The 14,819-nt window shown below is 34.3% G+C and overlaps 1 protein-coding gene and 1 long non-coding RNA gene across 2 annotated transcripts; one reads left to right on the top strand and one right to left on the bottom strand.

Annotated features, from left to right (window-relative positions):
* Positions 1-8,788: 8,788 nt before the first annotated feature.
* Positions 8,789-9,160, bottom strand: LOC124437011. The gene is made up of 2 exons (XR_006945564.1): positions 9,100-9,160; positions 8,789-8,855 (listed from the first exon to the last, which is right to left on the bottom strand). It is a non-coding gene; the product is annotated as an uncharacterized LOC124437011 (long non-coding RNA).
* A 3,141-nt stretch (positions 9,161-12,301) lies between these two features.
* LOC124436615 (P2X purinoceptor 7-like) lies at positions 12,302-13,522 on the top strand. The gene is made up of 2 exons (XM_046986581.1): positions 12,302-12,575; positions 12,762-13,522. Exons 1-2 carry the CDS (start codon positions 12,376-12,378, stop codon positions 13,177-13,179), a joined length of 618 nt encoding a protein of 205 aa, XP_046842537.1. The 5' UTR covers positions 12,302-12,375; the 3' UTR covers positions 13,180-13,522.
* Positions 13,523-14,819: the final 1,297 nt, after the last annotated feature.

Below are 14,819 nucleotides of genomic sequence, written 5' to 3'. Positions count from 1 at the left end.
AAAAGACAACAAAATAGCCTGTAGGTGCGCAAGCCACAAATATTTTACTTCGTATAATTCCACCTCTAGCTTAAAAGATTATAATTTTTTTATTTACTATACAGTAAATGAATAATTTATGTTCATTTTGGAAATTTCATTTCATGGAAACGTACCTTCATTTTAATTCATTTTGTAAAGTAAAAGTATTGTTTAATTTTTAGATAGACAATTTTCATTTGTTTGTTTTGTTAACTTTATAACATTTACTGTAAATAGTAAAAATTCTTACAAACAATGATAGACTGAAATGATGTTGTAAATTTTTAAGTAGCCAATGAAATTTAAATAATAAACATAAACACACGAATATTTTTATAAAAAATCCTTTTCCTGATGACAATTCCGACAACATTCATACGAAAGCAAAATTTGAGTGTTTAGTTAAGAAAAAGTTGTTTTCTTGTAATTGTATTTTGACTTCATTTAAAAGTCACTGACAACAATTAGCTTTTTACAAGCGTCCTACGATTTTTTAAAAATTTTGAAACAGAATATTACGTCAGATACTTGCCACAAACTCTATCAGGTATAGCAAAGGAATAAAGTTTATAGGTTTATATGGTTTACCTAAACTTCATAAATTAAACAATATCAATGACATACCTCCTATCAGACCTATAAATTCTTCAATCAATTCGTATAACTACAAATTAGCCAAATACCTCAGCTCTTTACTCCAACCCCTAATACCTAATGACCATTCTGCTAAAGATTCTTTTAGTTTTGTCGATGATTTTTTATCTTTTAACACTAACGCTCCACATGACAAATTTTTTATTTCTTTTGACGTTGAAAGCCTTTTTACCATACATACCACTCACTGAAACCATAGACATTGCTATTGATTTAATTTTTACCAACAACCCTACATTCAAAATGAGCAGAACAGAACTAAAACTATTTTTTAACATCACTACGGCCGAGACTCATTTTTTATTTAACGGTAAGTACTACGACCAAATTGACGGGGTAAGTATGGGCTCACCCTTGGCACCCATTCTAGCCAACATTTTCATGGGTTTTCACCAACGAAACTGGTTAAATAACTACAGCAACAACAAACCTTTATTTTACCGCAGATACGTTGACGACATTTTTTGTATTTTTCATAACAAAGACGAAGCATTACTCTTTTACGAATACATCAACAAACAACATCAAAGCATAAACTTTACATACGAAACCGAACAAGACAATCAGTTACCCTTTCTTGACCTCTTACTAACTAAATCACATGAAAACTGTATGACCTCTACGTACCACAAACCAACATATACAGGACTACTGACTAACTTTTTTAGTTTCACACCATTAAATTACAAAATTGGACTGATACGAACACTGACCGACAGAGCACGGAAACTCAACAACACAGGTATCGGCTTTCAACATGATTTAAAGAAACTAATATTCACTCTCCAACGTAATTCTTTTCCTTTTAATTTCATCAACAACACTATACAACACTATTTGGACAACAAGAAAAGCACTGACTCATCTAACTCCACAACTAACACTAACGATATACAACAACCTGACAATAAACGTTATTTCAAACTACCTTAAATAGGTGATTACTCACGACACACACAACGCAAACTCACACAAATCATTAAACGCTACTGCACTGACATTGACGTTAAACTTATTTTCACATCTTTCAAAATAAAATCTTTATTTTCGTTTAAAGACCCACTTCCCGAACTTTCCAAATCTATGGTAGTTTATCAATTTTCATGTGCGGGATGTAATTCCCGTTATATTGGTGAAACTTCTCGCCAATTATTTACCAGGATAAAGGAACATACTCACACAGACAAAAACTCCACTATCTACAAACATCTTCAAGCCTCTCCTTCATGTAAAAACAAATTCTCACCTTCCTGTTTTAAAATCATCGACACTGATCAATCCACTTTCTCACTCAAAATCAAGGAAGCTCTACACATTAATAAAACTAATCCCAATTTAAATATCCAAGTTCACCACTACAACACTATATTTACTTTATAATAATATTTTTTGTTATAAGTTCTTAATACTTATTTTTAGAACTTATGTTTTAAGTTCTTAATACTTAATACTCATTGTAATTAATTTATTCATATCATAATACGTATCATATTACTTAACACTAACCATTCTGCACTGAAGATGGCATTCTGATAATGCCGAAACATGTTTGCTCTCAAAAAAATCGTCGTTTTTCTCAAGTGTTTTTTTAAAATTGCTGCTAATTAGAAATTATGATAAAAACTATAATTGTTTTCTAAACGATTAATTTTCCCACATAAACTATAGTTTCCTACTATACACAGTAGTTTTTCCTTCTATAAACTGTAGTTGTCTAAAAAATGCCACAGTTTTCTCATTATAAACTTAAGTTGTCTTCTAAACACTATAGTTTTCTCAGATAAACTTTACTTTTCCATGATAAACTTCAGTTTTCTCCTAAACACAATAGTTTATTCCTCTTATAAACTATGGCTTTCTCCTAAACACTGTAGTTTTCTCCTAAACACTACAGTTTTCTTATAAAAAATTTAGTTTTCTCCAAAAAAAACTATAGTTTTTTCTTAAAAACTATAGTTTTTTTTTGTAAGGGTTTAGAGTCTGTCAGTCATTCTTTATGCTGTAAATGATGAGTTTGTGCCTCCACCAGCATTTTCATCTATGTTAAGCATGTGAAAATAGTATAAGTATAATAGTAAAGTTAGAAAAAATCGTACAGAATAGTTAAACCTTGTGAAAAAATTTTCTCAGGGTAACATGAATGATTTTAATTTGTTTGTTAGTACTTGCGCCTCATCCCTTGGTAGAGGCGTCCGTATACAATACGTGGTCAATCTTGCCATGATTCAGATGTTTTTTGGACTTAAATGCAATATTAATCCACCAAGATACGTCCTCCAGCGCCGAATAAGAGAGTTTCAATTTCACATCAAAGTTACTCCTGTTAGACTTAAGAGCTGTTGTTTTGTCCCTATCAAGATCACGATAAAACAGTGGGCAATATTCAACGCCAGGAAAACAAGCTACCATTATACCAATAACTTGGCCACTTCCCGTATGCAAGGAGAGTCAGATTTTAGCACACCCCTGACAACCTCGCATAATTTGTTGTGTTTCTCTATGGATGTAGAGATAGTCAAATCTATTGAATTTAACACAAATCCTAAATGTTGTAAAGTCTGTGTGGGTTCCGTATTAGATTTAACTTTACGGGGTAGGAATCCTAATTTCTAAAACAATTGTAGAGTCTAACGTACGTTTTGCTTGCATTCTGAATAGGAGTAGCCCATTAAAAAAGAATCGTCAATGTTACCGCTAGAAATGTTCCCAAGCTCCATCAGCTTAGAATATACATGCTAGAGTATCTTTGTAAATAAACGTGTGGCGGAAGATAATCCTTTAGCAAGGCATGTGAAGATTACCTTTCCACATAAATTTTAAGTAACTTTGATGCTCTGTGTGTGTTGGTGTTAAGTAATAGGCATCTGTAAGGTCAACGAATGCCATGTAGTACCCAGGTCGCATGAGCTAAGTACAAGTATGGATGGATTCCATTTTTTAGTGATGATATGTTTTAAACGTGTTGAGCTCTTTCAGGTTTAATATCATTCTAAAAGATCCATCTTTCTTTGCTCTATGAAAGATATTGGAGATAAACTCGCCCTGTCCATGCATGCTTGTAACAATGATACCTTTCTCTAGAAATTTTGTAATTTGACGATCGACAAAATGCAGGTAGGATATTAAAAATTTTCCAGTGGACAAAGTGCAGGTAGGATATTAGAAATTTTAGTTGGCAATGGTTGGTCTGTTGGTTCATTCTCAGTCATTTCGTGAATCAGCTCATCTACCAAAACATCGCTTTGGTTTGCTAAAGCTGTATCTGTAGCTGCAACTACCGCAGCAGCCCTGTTGGTTGAGTGTTGATCATCAGTTTCACCTTAAGGCATATCATCACCATCGTTCATTTGCCGGTCAGCATCATAAGCCTGCTTGAGCTCTTTTACTACAGGAGCAAAAGTACTCATGAAGACAGTAAGTTGATCGACTTTCCTTTTAAGGTCATCCAAAGTGGTTCTCCCGTCATTTCCTTCTTCCAGGAGATTGTTGTTGTTGGATTTAGAAGGGTGTTTATACCCTGCCCCACCAGACTTGTCGCTCTACCAGCAGGATGGCAAATTATTTTATAGACTATTCGTATATAACCAAAAACGCCATCTGTAATGGCGGTGAGCAAGGTAGAGAATGATTAATGTGCCCATGCGTAGTGTTTCGTGGGATCTCTGCGGTAGACGCTAATAGAATCGAGGTTTATAAAGTGTCCAAATTTCAGTGCTTTAGAATTTTACGTTTTTTAAGTCCGTAATGCTTTAAAGAATATTAAGTTTGATGAAGCACGTCGTGGATGAACGAACTCAAACGACACGGACAAAGTAAGAAACTTATGCGATAAATAAGGAAGCAAACTTATCAATACTTTTCTCACAAAACATGCTAGTGCCCGATGGTCACCACCAGGAGGTTTTCAATCCTCACCACGAAAAATGTCTGAGGAAAACCAGTTAAAAAATGTACCTAGGCAATATTACAGCGGCCATGTTGGCTCTTAACTCCCCCACAATGGCGGACAGAAAAGCTGTGACGTCACGTGCAAACACTATAGATTCTGAAATAGACCAATGGCATACCAAAAGCATAATCGAAAAAACGTCAAACCAACCAAACGAGATTCTTTTAAATATACTAGACTAAAAAATGACGGCACTTTCAGAATTATACTAAATCTTACAAAATTTAATCAGTGTTTATCATATCTTCATTTTAAAATAGATTCATTGTGTACGATAATCAAGTTAGTTGACAAAAATTGTTTTATGGTGAGCATCGATTTCAAAAATGGTTCTTATTCCATACCTATTAGAGAAAAAGATCGTAAATACTTGAAGTTTTATTGGAAAGACAGACTCTATTAATTTACTTCCCAACGGCCCCACCCTCATGCAACGTCAGTGGACGCATTTAGTCTACTCTGATCTCAACATATGTTCTATGCTTTTCCACCCTTCATTATTATAGGAAATGTACCGGAGAAAATAAAAGAAAAAAAAGCGAGAGGTGTGTACGCGTGTTCTTCCAAATTGGTTAACGCAAGCGTGGTACCCAAAAGCTCTAGCAATGATGGAAATGCCACCAATTCACCTAAAGACATCGATGACACTATTAAAACTCCCCAGTCATCCGGAGGAGATTCGTCGACTTTACAAGAAAATCACTTATGATCGCCATTTTATCCGGGAAAATCTAACAAACCAAAATCTGACAAATGCAGCGAAAGAAATTCTCTTTGCATCATGGCGTAAATGTACAACAAAACAATATAAGTCATATTTGTTTCGTTGAGAAGAATTTTTTCATCAGCAAAGACTTCCACCGCATGAGTCATGTACGGCAAAAGCCATTAAATTTCTTAACGAACTTATTCATTTATGGCTGGGGTACAGTGCTGTTAACACTACTCGGTCAGCTCTATCTTTGGTGATCATTCCAAACGCTGGAATCTCATTCGGTAAAGATCTTTTGGTGTGCAGATTTCTAAAGGGAGTATTTGAGCTTAAATCATGTACACCAAAATACTCTAAAACATGCGTTTGATATTAGACTCATCTGTCACGAATGACAAATGTTGTTCAAAACTTCCGCGCACACTAGGAACTTTTGTCGATCGCACTTTTCACGAATAACAAGTACGCGCGGCAAGTTCACCAGTGTGCGGCGGGCTTAAGTGACGACTTGTTTCAATGACCCATCGTGAACATGCTATTTTATGTACAGTACGTGTGTTTTATACTGATTTAGATCTTAAGGATGTTCTGCAAAGAGATGTATACGTGCTACATTGTCGGTCGGGAATCATCATTTGTGTAGTAATACCGTAGGTTATACTGTCGTATTTAATTCATAATCATTGGGCACTTATGAATTGGTAATTTGATTTGTTCATTCAAGCTGCCGAAAAAATTCAAAGCAAAATTAGCTATGAGAGTATGAAGTTTACAATTGGACTCATGCATTCTCAATGGGAGCAATTATTCTTTTTTGGTTGGCTTCCAAACATTACTGATTTATGATGTTATGAGTGATGACTATAATAATATGCAGATCATATTATAAAGTTGAAATCACAGAGTAGGTAATCTTATTTTGTGCTGAAACCATACAACTTCCGTACGAAAATAGGTTGATAAAAGCTTGTACTGAATACTGCATGTTTTCATGAAATTATGAGCGTCTTCATCAATTTATTGTTTTTCACATTGCTGTAATGTAGTTTCTTAAAGCAACTTACAATAAAGGAGCATTTATCCATTGTTTGCATTTAAACCTGAAATTCTAACATATGATGTAATAAGTGATGAATAATATACAGATCACAACAAGTCGTTCATTATTAAACCATATAACTTCCGCTCAAAAATAAATTTAATTATTTTATACTGAATACTGCTTTTTACGAACTGATAAACGTCTTGATCAAATTAATGTTTCTAAAATGCTCGAATGGAATCTTCTACTGTGAATTAACCAAAGAAAGCTATTTATTATGAATATATGTTGAGAAAATGCACAAGTTTCGACAATATTAGCATTAAAATAAATGGTTTGAACCCGGCCCGGGAGTATCGTTATGAGTCCTTCTCAGGACTTTATTAACCTGGACGATCATCATTTACAAACATATAATATTAGTATTGATGGCCAAAATAACAAAGCCACTATCATGTTTCAGAGATCATGTTTCACATATTTGTTTCATAGACAAAAGAAAGGGCGAGACCATTGAGTTCTATAATAACTGGAGCGGCTATCTCAAGCGCGGCCTTAGATATCGGATGTTGTAAAAAACATGGCGGATTTCGTCCGTTGCCGCTGAGATTTACCGAAATTGACCGCTTTTCCGAAAATTTTACAATTTCCCACTCCCTCCTGAGGAAAGAGTGAGGAAAATGTATATGTGTATTTGGGATTCGGCAAGCAATTTTTGATGAAAATCAAGGTAAAACCTTAAATTCATAACAGCGAGTCAACTGTGGTTCAGTTATCTGCTCCTACGAGGATGCATTTATAACTATCGACGAAAGACCTATATGTCGGCTACATGTATGAATGCAGATGTGCGTCGTTTTCTTACCAGCGTCAAATTTGTTTGATCGATTAAACTCTTTAGTCTATACAAAAAAGTATATCATAGTTCATCTCCACGGCTCACGAGAGAGAAGTCAGCTTATTTGTTATCATTGCTATTTTGCTTCTTTTCATGCAATGGGCAATGGCTTTTTTCGCCACAATTGTAGGATTTTTACTTGTTTCTTTAAAAAAGTACATATTAAATCTCTGGATATTTACGGATTTTCTGTAATTGAGTTTCATATGAAATTTAAAAAAGACTCAAGTCTGCATAGGTTTGGCAAATAAAAACAAACAATATTGTGTAGAAATTACTTTAAGTAACCTTTTTGTGATGTTCTGAAGTGCAACTGCATCAAATACTTGTGAAGTTGTAGCACATTTTGATTTTGTTGTATTGATATATGAATTGGGCAAAATGCAAATAATCATCAAAACACTTATGCTTCCAATGGTGTTTATAATTCATTTGTAGTTTTAATACTTCTATCTTACTTTTTCACTTTGTTTTGTTTTTCCTATATTTGCAATATAAGTGCACTATAATTTGAATGATTAACACAGTCTTCACCTCAATAATAAATTTCATAAGCAGTTGGTAGTGCATTTTGTTCTCTGAGTATCCACATCTGGTGTTTTGTTCATACAAGAATGATGAAGTGCAAGTAGATATGTCATAGCAAGGCAATAAAACCAAATGAATTACATACCTATAGTGTACTTTTATGCTAGAAGCTTAATAGCTTTTTAGAAATTAGAAAGTTTTTGTATTATATTACATCTATATCATCAATTTCATGATAAGAAATAAGAAGCAAAAAATTTGTAGAAAAGCTTTGAAAAGTGAAAAACTTTTCTTTAAAAAAGCAGCAATAATGCATATGATAAATCTCCATTCTCTACTCTAATAGGTAAATAAGCTCAAATTTTTCTTGAAGAAATATAAGAAATATATAAGAAATATACAGTACAATAACTTTAAAGGTTTCATCACTGAATCTTTAATGCTTCAGTATAGTGCATTAGATATTACTAATATTCAAACAACACTCAACTAAAATATTTTGATAAAGATATGACATGATTTAAACATTAAGTTACATAAAACCCAATGTCTTATACAGTTTGAAGCTTCACATCTGCATCGAATCATCATCAATCTCAGTACAAATGTTTACATAGACACAAACTTTATGGCCTTCCATTTTACATGTTTGTGAATTGACATTTCATTAAGCATCAAAACACACACAACCTTCTTGCCATCTTTCTTTGGATCATGAACTTTAACTTCAAAGCATTCCAAGGCATCCTTAGTGAATCTATTGTCTCCATCCATAGAATTTGACCACAATCAAATTAAATAACTCTGGAGAGGGAAGACAATAAATCAATTATCTTTACAGCATTATAATTTTTTAAGACTCTGCCTGGTCAATAACATCTTCCAGTCATCTTTACTCCTTGATCTTCCCTGCATGTTGTCAGCAAATAGAACATAACAAGCTCTGCTCCAAATCATGGGTACCGTTGGGGCTGATCATTTCTATTTGATACCAGATCACATTTTTGATACAGAGCAAAATGTGTGCAGTGTCTTTTTTGCTTTAGGGAAACTATTTTGCAAATAGATGGGTAAATTTACGATTTCATGTATTAACAAATGACAGAAAAGTATACAGAATTTTATAAGAATTTTACAAGTATACAGAGTTTTATAAACAGGAAAACATCAGTATATTTGGCGTTCAAGTCTGTCTTAAAAAATACGATCTTTAATATGTATTTTATGGCTTTTCAAGTGCATGTATAATTGCTTTTCAATCGTTGACGGACTAACAAAACAAACAACTACCTCACCTGTGAGAAGCGATATGTTCCTTTTTGTGGAAACTACGACATCCAACAATTGAACGATTGAAGTGTTGGCATTATAAAAGAAATGACAAAAAAGAATCGTCACAGATTATGGAACTAACGATATCCATATTCTGTGATATCGTGTTTGTTTTTGAAAAATTCTTTATAATTTACTATAGACACCAGGGGGAGGTCGAGAATATTATTTTTCTGCAAAGCGATCATTTCAGCGGAAATACGTCCGTTGGCCGCCATGTTTTTTACAACAGTTCCCAGTCCACTTAGCCGCTCCAGTTATTATAGAACTCAATGGGCGAGACCTATTTCTTTGTCTTCAACGACTCGCGTTTTCTTCATCGGAGTGTTTTTCCTTTCGGTTACAAAGTAAAGAAGAAAAGAAGCCAGTGATTGGTAAATGTTTTGATGCCGCGGATATCCATCGCTTAAAAAAAGAAAAGATATAAGCAAAGGTTCGTTAAATTGTTCTTTATTGTCTGGATATAATATGTGCGTCATTGTAAACATAGAATCTTACAGCCATACTAAAGATCATGCAACACGAAAAGATTCAGACAAACGTAATGTTTAAAGAAAATAGCAAAAAATAATTTTAGCCATAATTGTGATATAAAGTTGTCTTTGATGAGATAATGCCTAAATTCCAAAGCCGTCATCAGAGAATGTATTCATATTATTATCAATGCCTAAATACTTCCACAGATTTCATTACTGCAAATACTCGTTTTTCATTGCTGCATTTGTACACATTCAATTTCCTTTTTTAATAATATAAAAATTGCATCATATTTATCGTTAAATCGAAGTTTTATTGTACTTCGATGGGTTATTAGATAGGAAAATCACGGCGCATGTGAGAGTAATGCGGACGCAGATAGAGACAGTTTTCAACGCTGTTTGTAATTTCAACAGCATTCAGTCATCACAAAAATGGGCGAGCGCAATGTACACCTAAAGTGCCTCTTCCACCAAACATTTTTTTAGCAATATCAAATCTGTCTATGATTTTAGGCTTCTTTGAGAAAAAAGATTTGAATTTGGTCAAATCGTTTGATTTTTTGTTATTAATTTCTCTAAAATGGTGTATTTTGTGAACCATGAGAACCGTGACAGGAGGCTGAAACTAGCTAAATTTCCAACGTCAACCAAGGTACTCGTGATACAAGAGTCGTGTATTGACTGTATTTAATAGCTATCAAGTCAGTACTGCAGCAGCATATTTAAAATCTATAAGCGTCTAAAAGCCTTGCCTTTGCACTAATAAGAGCAAAAAATGGCAAATAGTTGCATTGCAGCCATTTGTACGAATAAATCAAGCCTTAGCTCTCGTATGAGTCTTCACACTATGCCTTATAATTATAAAAGGCCCGAGGCTAAGCGAAGACAAAATATCTGTGTTTTAAAGCAAAGCGCGTATTTGAGCCTTTCAGTGCTGTAGCTCTTTGTTTGGCTCAAGTAAAACCAGAAGATTTGGAGCGTCAGTTCAGTAGTTTTAAGAATAAAAAGAACGCTAATTATCCCTGGATTAAAAAAGATGAGATTGGAATTAATGTCTTTCCGACCATCCATATATTGGAGTCAAAATCCGAATCATTATTGCTCAAGTTTCATTGCCTTCCGAGTTCTCTATACAGTATCCCGGTATAAAGTTTTTGTCAGAATTATATGACTGAACATTATATTTTGATTCTGATTCATCGCTTTCTTCGCAAGGGGCAATACTTGAGAAGGAGCACTTTGATTTATTGTATGCTCCCGAGGGAAATGGTGAGTTTTGTTTTCCGAGAGAAATATTGATGAGATTTATAGGAAAATTCTCACTAGACTCATTAAAATTCAGCTAATAATAGAAAATTTCGCACAATCTGTATTAAGGTCTGGTTCACTGTTCTGAAACTTCACTCGAATGATGGGACTGTATTTTAACAATTGTTTTTAACATTTCGATAAGATATTTACAGTGGCTGTGCACGATTTTTACAAGACGGAATTCCAAACGTTGGTATTTCACGATACGGAATATTTGAAGTGATAGAGTTAAGATTACGGACAACCGTCAATCCTTAACCTGAATTTTCGTACTTTATTTCTTTCTGCAACACGGTTGCTCAAGTACCAAATTTGTACGACCAATTCATTCACCAATTAGGTCAACTTTTTTCCTTCGGTAAATTTCTTAAAAGTTCGTGTGGATGTTTATTATAACAAAAAATATAACATATGCAAAATAGAACAACTCCCTGAGTTCTAATTAAACAAACTATCTGATTTTTACGGAGATAAAACTCTCATTCGAAGTTTCATCTTCGTATCTCTGACTAAACGTTCTACATCAACTTGTATAATTTGGCGTCTCATTCTTTCAGGCCTTAAGACTTGCACTTCTCTTAATTATGCTCAAAATTCGATTTCTTGCAGCTCGTGTCAAATTGGGCATTATATTCAAATGATACTTGTATTTTTCTTATTGTTGTTTGTAAAGCGCAAATAGAGAGATTTAGTTTAGCGTTTACGGCAAACGGCAATCCTAAATTATCCATTTGCCATTGAGGTTTGTTTCTTCAAAAAAGTCGAATTTAATACGTAGTTTTGCATTTGTTATTTAAGATTTGCATTGTCAGGAGCTGTAGTTCCTGTTTTATTAAAACTCTGTTGATAGCTTAATAAGCATATTCATGATTTATACTAACTTAAAATAATTAAATTGCGTCACAAGTCACTTTTTTGTAATAGAAATACACAAAAAAGCATGCAGTACTTTATCTAGAACAAAAAGGGCCTCCTGCCCTTAAAACCTTAACTGCTAACTGCAACGTAAACGGCAAAGCCATCATCACGCCTGGACGAAAATTTTAGTTCTTATAATTTTTAATTTTTCGCATCCAAAATAATTCGCTAGCCAATCAGATTTTTTAGCGGTTTTTGATTTTTGCATGCACGTTTGTCTGCCGTACTCAGTTTTTAAAATGATGGACGTTAAAGGGGAACTCCACCCAAAAATAATGTTGGTCTTAAAAGTTCCATTTTTATGCAAAGGTTACTATATTTTTGAAATTTTTACATCAGCTATTTTATTTTTGACAAAATCGCGTCTTCAAGTGCGCTATTTGAGCTGTTTTGAGGCTTAGCAGCGTGGGCACAGAAAGCGTCAGCGGAAATTATTTTGACGTCATATTGTCAAACCGATTTGGAGTTGACTTTACAACAAAGTAAAATAATAACGCACAGCCTAGCACAAAAACAAAACAATCGCTTATAATGGCTTTTTTGGATGAACCTCGGCCTAATTCACCAATCGATAGTGAAATGGAAGACAATCCAACAAACAATATTCGGCCATATCAGTTTGAGCCCGAGTGGCCGGCTGATGAACACGAAGAAGCTCACCAGTTTGAGGATAACGAAGAACAGGAATTTTTGTATATTGACTATGAATCTCGGCGCGACAATCTTGAATGGTGGGTAGTAAAATGTTATATTATTCTAGACCATTGTTTCTATCTCAAAAGTACGTTTTCAGTTTTTGAAGTTGACCACGTCACACACACATAATACTTTAGATTTTAAAGTTTTTATTGTAAGATACAATTTTTATTGAAGTTTTGACATTTACTTTTCAAGATCCTTTCTTTTAACATATTCAGGTGTCAATGTGGTAACTGCCAAATAATGGACAATAATGAGGAATGTTTATGCTGCAAAGAGATTTCCAATATTTGTGACAAAAATTTAGAGGCAGTAGAAACGAATGAGACCACCGAAGTCCCATTGTGCATTACACAACATCCTGGTTTTGAGCCTGTTTGTCTTAATAGGTGGGTTTTACAAACAGCTTGGTACCAGTACAAGCAGCAATATGAGGTAGCATATGATGGGCCCGAGGACAAACTGTACCGCCATATTGCATATAGACAGTTGGCTAGATGGTGCTGGGGTGTCTTGGGTAGAGAAGTGAGAGTCATCTTGCCATCATGTGCAGTTACTCGCATTAGAGAAACATTTCCTCCACCTGGCCTTGCAGAGGAATTTCAATTTGAAGGCTTTCACTATGTTGATGAATGAAGTATTTTATTATGATATAGGTATATACCCATTACAATTACTTTGTATGTCAATATTAAAGTGGCATAGCCAGCTCATTTATAGGTCATGCTATGCACATTTATTATTATTAATTTATTACAAAAAAAAACAGATTTACAAAGAAATGATTATAAATGTGGCTTGGCTATTACACTGGTTATAATATAACTATAATTAATTACATGAATAGTTTGTGTAATGCAGTGGTGAAACTAGCTATAGCAAAAGGTTTTGCTTTGTTAATATTTAAGAATGAACATTTTTTAAGTAGTACAAAAGTTGTCTTCACTGATTCAACATCATATTATATGGGTATGGCAAAACCTATTGCCTAACATCACCACTGACATTTTATGCAAATCTAGACTGATGTTCCTTTACAAGTACTTCTTTCCTGGGTGGACATGATTTAGAAATGTTCTTTGGAAGATTCTCGCCATGATGTACAAGTTCAATCTCCTCAGTTTTTCATGCATTCACAACCTCCGCAAGTAGTTTATCAATGTACTGGTACTCTTTCTTTTCTTTCATTGCTTTTACAACCCATTGCCTCTGTGTTTTAGCAAAAAACATTTTGTAACGGTCTTTCCCTTTGTTTGTCCCTGACTTAATGACTGCTTTATCACGTTTAATATTGTTGTTGTGATCTAATGCTGCTAACTGAGTGCGGGCTACCATCTTAGGAAATGAAAAATGCTCTCGCTTTGGGCAGGTCTTTTAGAAGCCTCTTGTCACATATCACCTTCTCTGCATGCTTGTGAAGTAGGAGATAACCACTTCTTCTGCTTTGTTTCTTTTTCTGTTAATTGTTGGTGGCAACATTGATGAAAATATGTGTTCCCCTTTCAGAAATGCTTGTTGGAAATGTGGTTAAGGACAGACTTCCATTTTTCCACCAATTCTTCTGCATTTTTGTTACAACTTGCAGAGCACCACCAAAGATGATTAGAAATGGACTTAATCCAATGGGTCAAGTCATCATTTCCCTTAATGTTAGCCTTCTTTGATAGTTTTTTTGTGACAGATTTAGACAAATGCCACACATCATATTGGTGATCAATATGAGGGTGTTTGTTTTTCAACCTCTGCATTCACAGTATTCAGCATCGACAGTGTAGTTTGGACTTCCATGGCATGTAAACTCCTCACAACAAATGAACACTGTGTTGATGCATCTTTGGTTTGTGGCTTGCAATAATTAGTTGGCAATGCTTCAGGACTGTCAGATGCACCCAAATCACAACTGTTATTTGCCTCTGGCTCAACCACTGAGAAAACATTTGTACTTGTGGAGGAACATTGTTCTAAAATATTTGAAAGCTGAAAATAGAAAAAATAGAAATATTTAGAATATACTTTAGGCTATAACTTTCTCTTGATTAAAATTTAACAAGAAATGCTTTTACTAACTTCCTCCTTGTCTTGGTCAGCCTGACGTTTCTCTGTACGATGCTCGCTAGACAGACGCTTTTTACTGGGTTGAGGACCAAATAAAAAGGTCGATGGTACTGCATCCCGCTTCAGTCGCCTTTTTAAAGGTTGCCATGGTGTAAGTTTCTGTCTTAGGTCCGATTCAAAACAATCGGGAGCAAAGTGCTCGCTGCAAACGTAACAGTATT

The sequence above is a fragment of the Xenia sp. Carnegie-2017 genome, unplaced genomic scaffold, assembly GCF_021976095.1.
Source record: "Xenia sp. Carnegie-2017 unplaced genomic scaffold, XeniaSp_v1 HiC_scaffold_16, whole genome shotgun sequence".
NCBI classification, from domain to species: Eukaryota; Metazoa; Cnidaria; class Anthozoa; order Malacalcyonacea; family Xeniidae; genus Xenia; species Xenia sp. Carnegie-2017.
This window is presented reverse-complemented; position numbering and strand designations above follow the sequence as displayed.

Excerpts from the sequence above, each read along its gene's own strand:
- LOC124436615 (XM_046986581.1), top strand. The coding sequence starts at position 12,376 with ATGGCTTTTTTGGATGAACCTCGGCCTAATTCACCAATCGATAGTGAA. Across the intron at positions 12,576-12,761 it reads CGGCGCGACAATCTTGAATG|GTGTCAATGTGGTAACTGCC; the intron begins GTGGGTAGTAAA and ends TAACATATTCAG.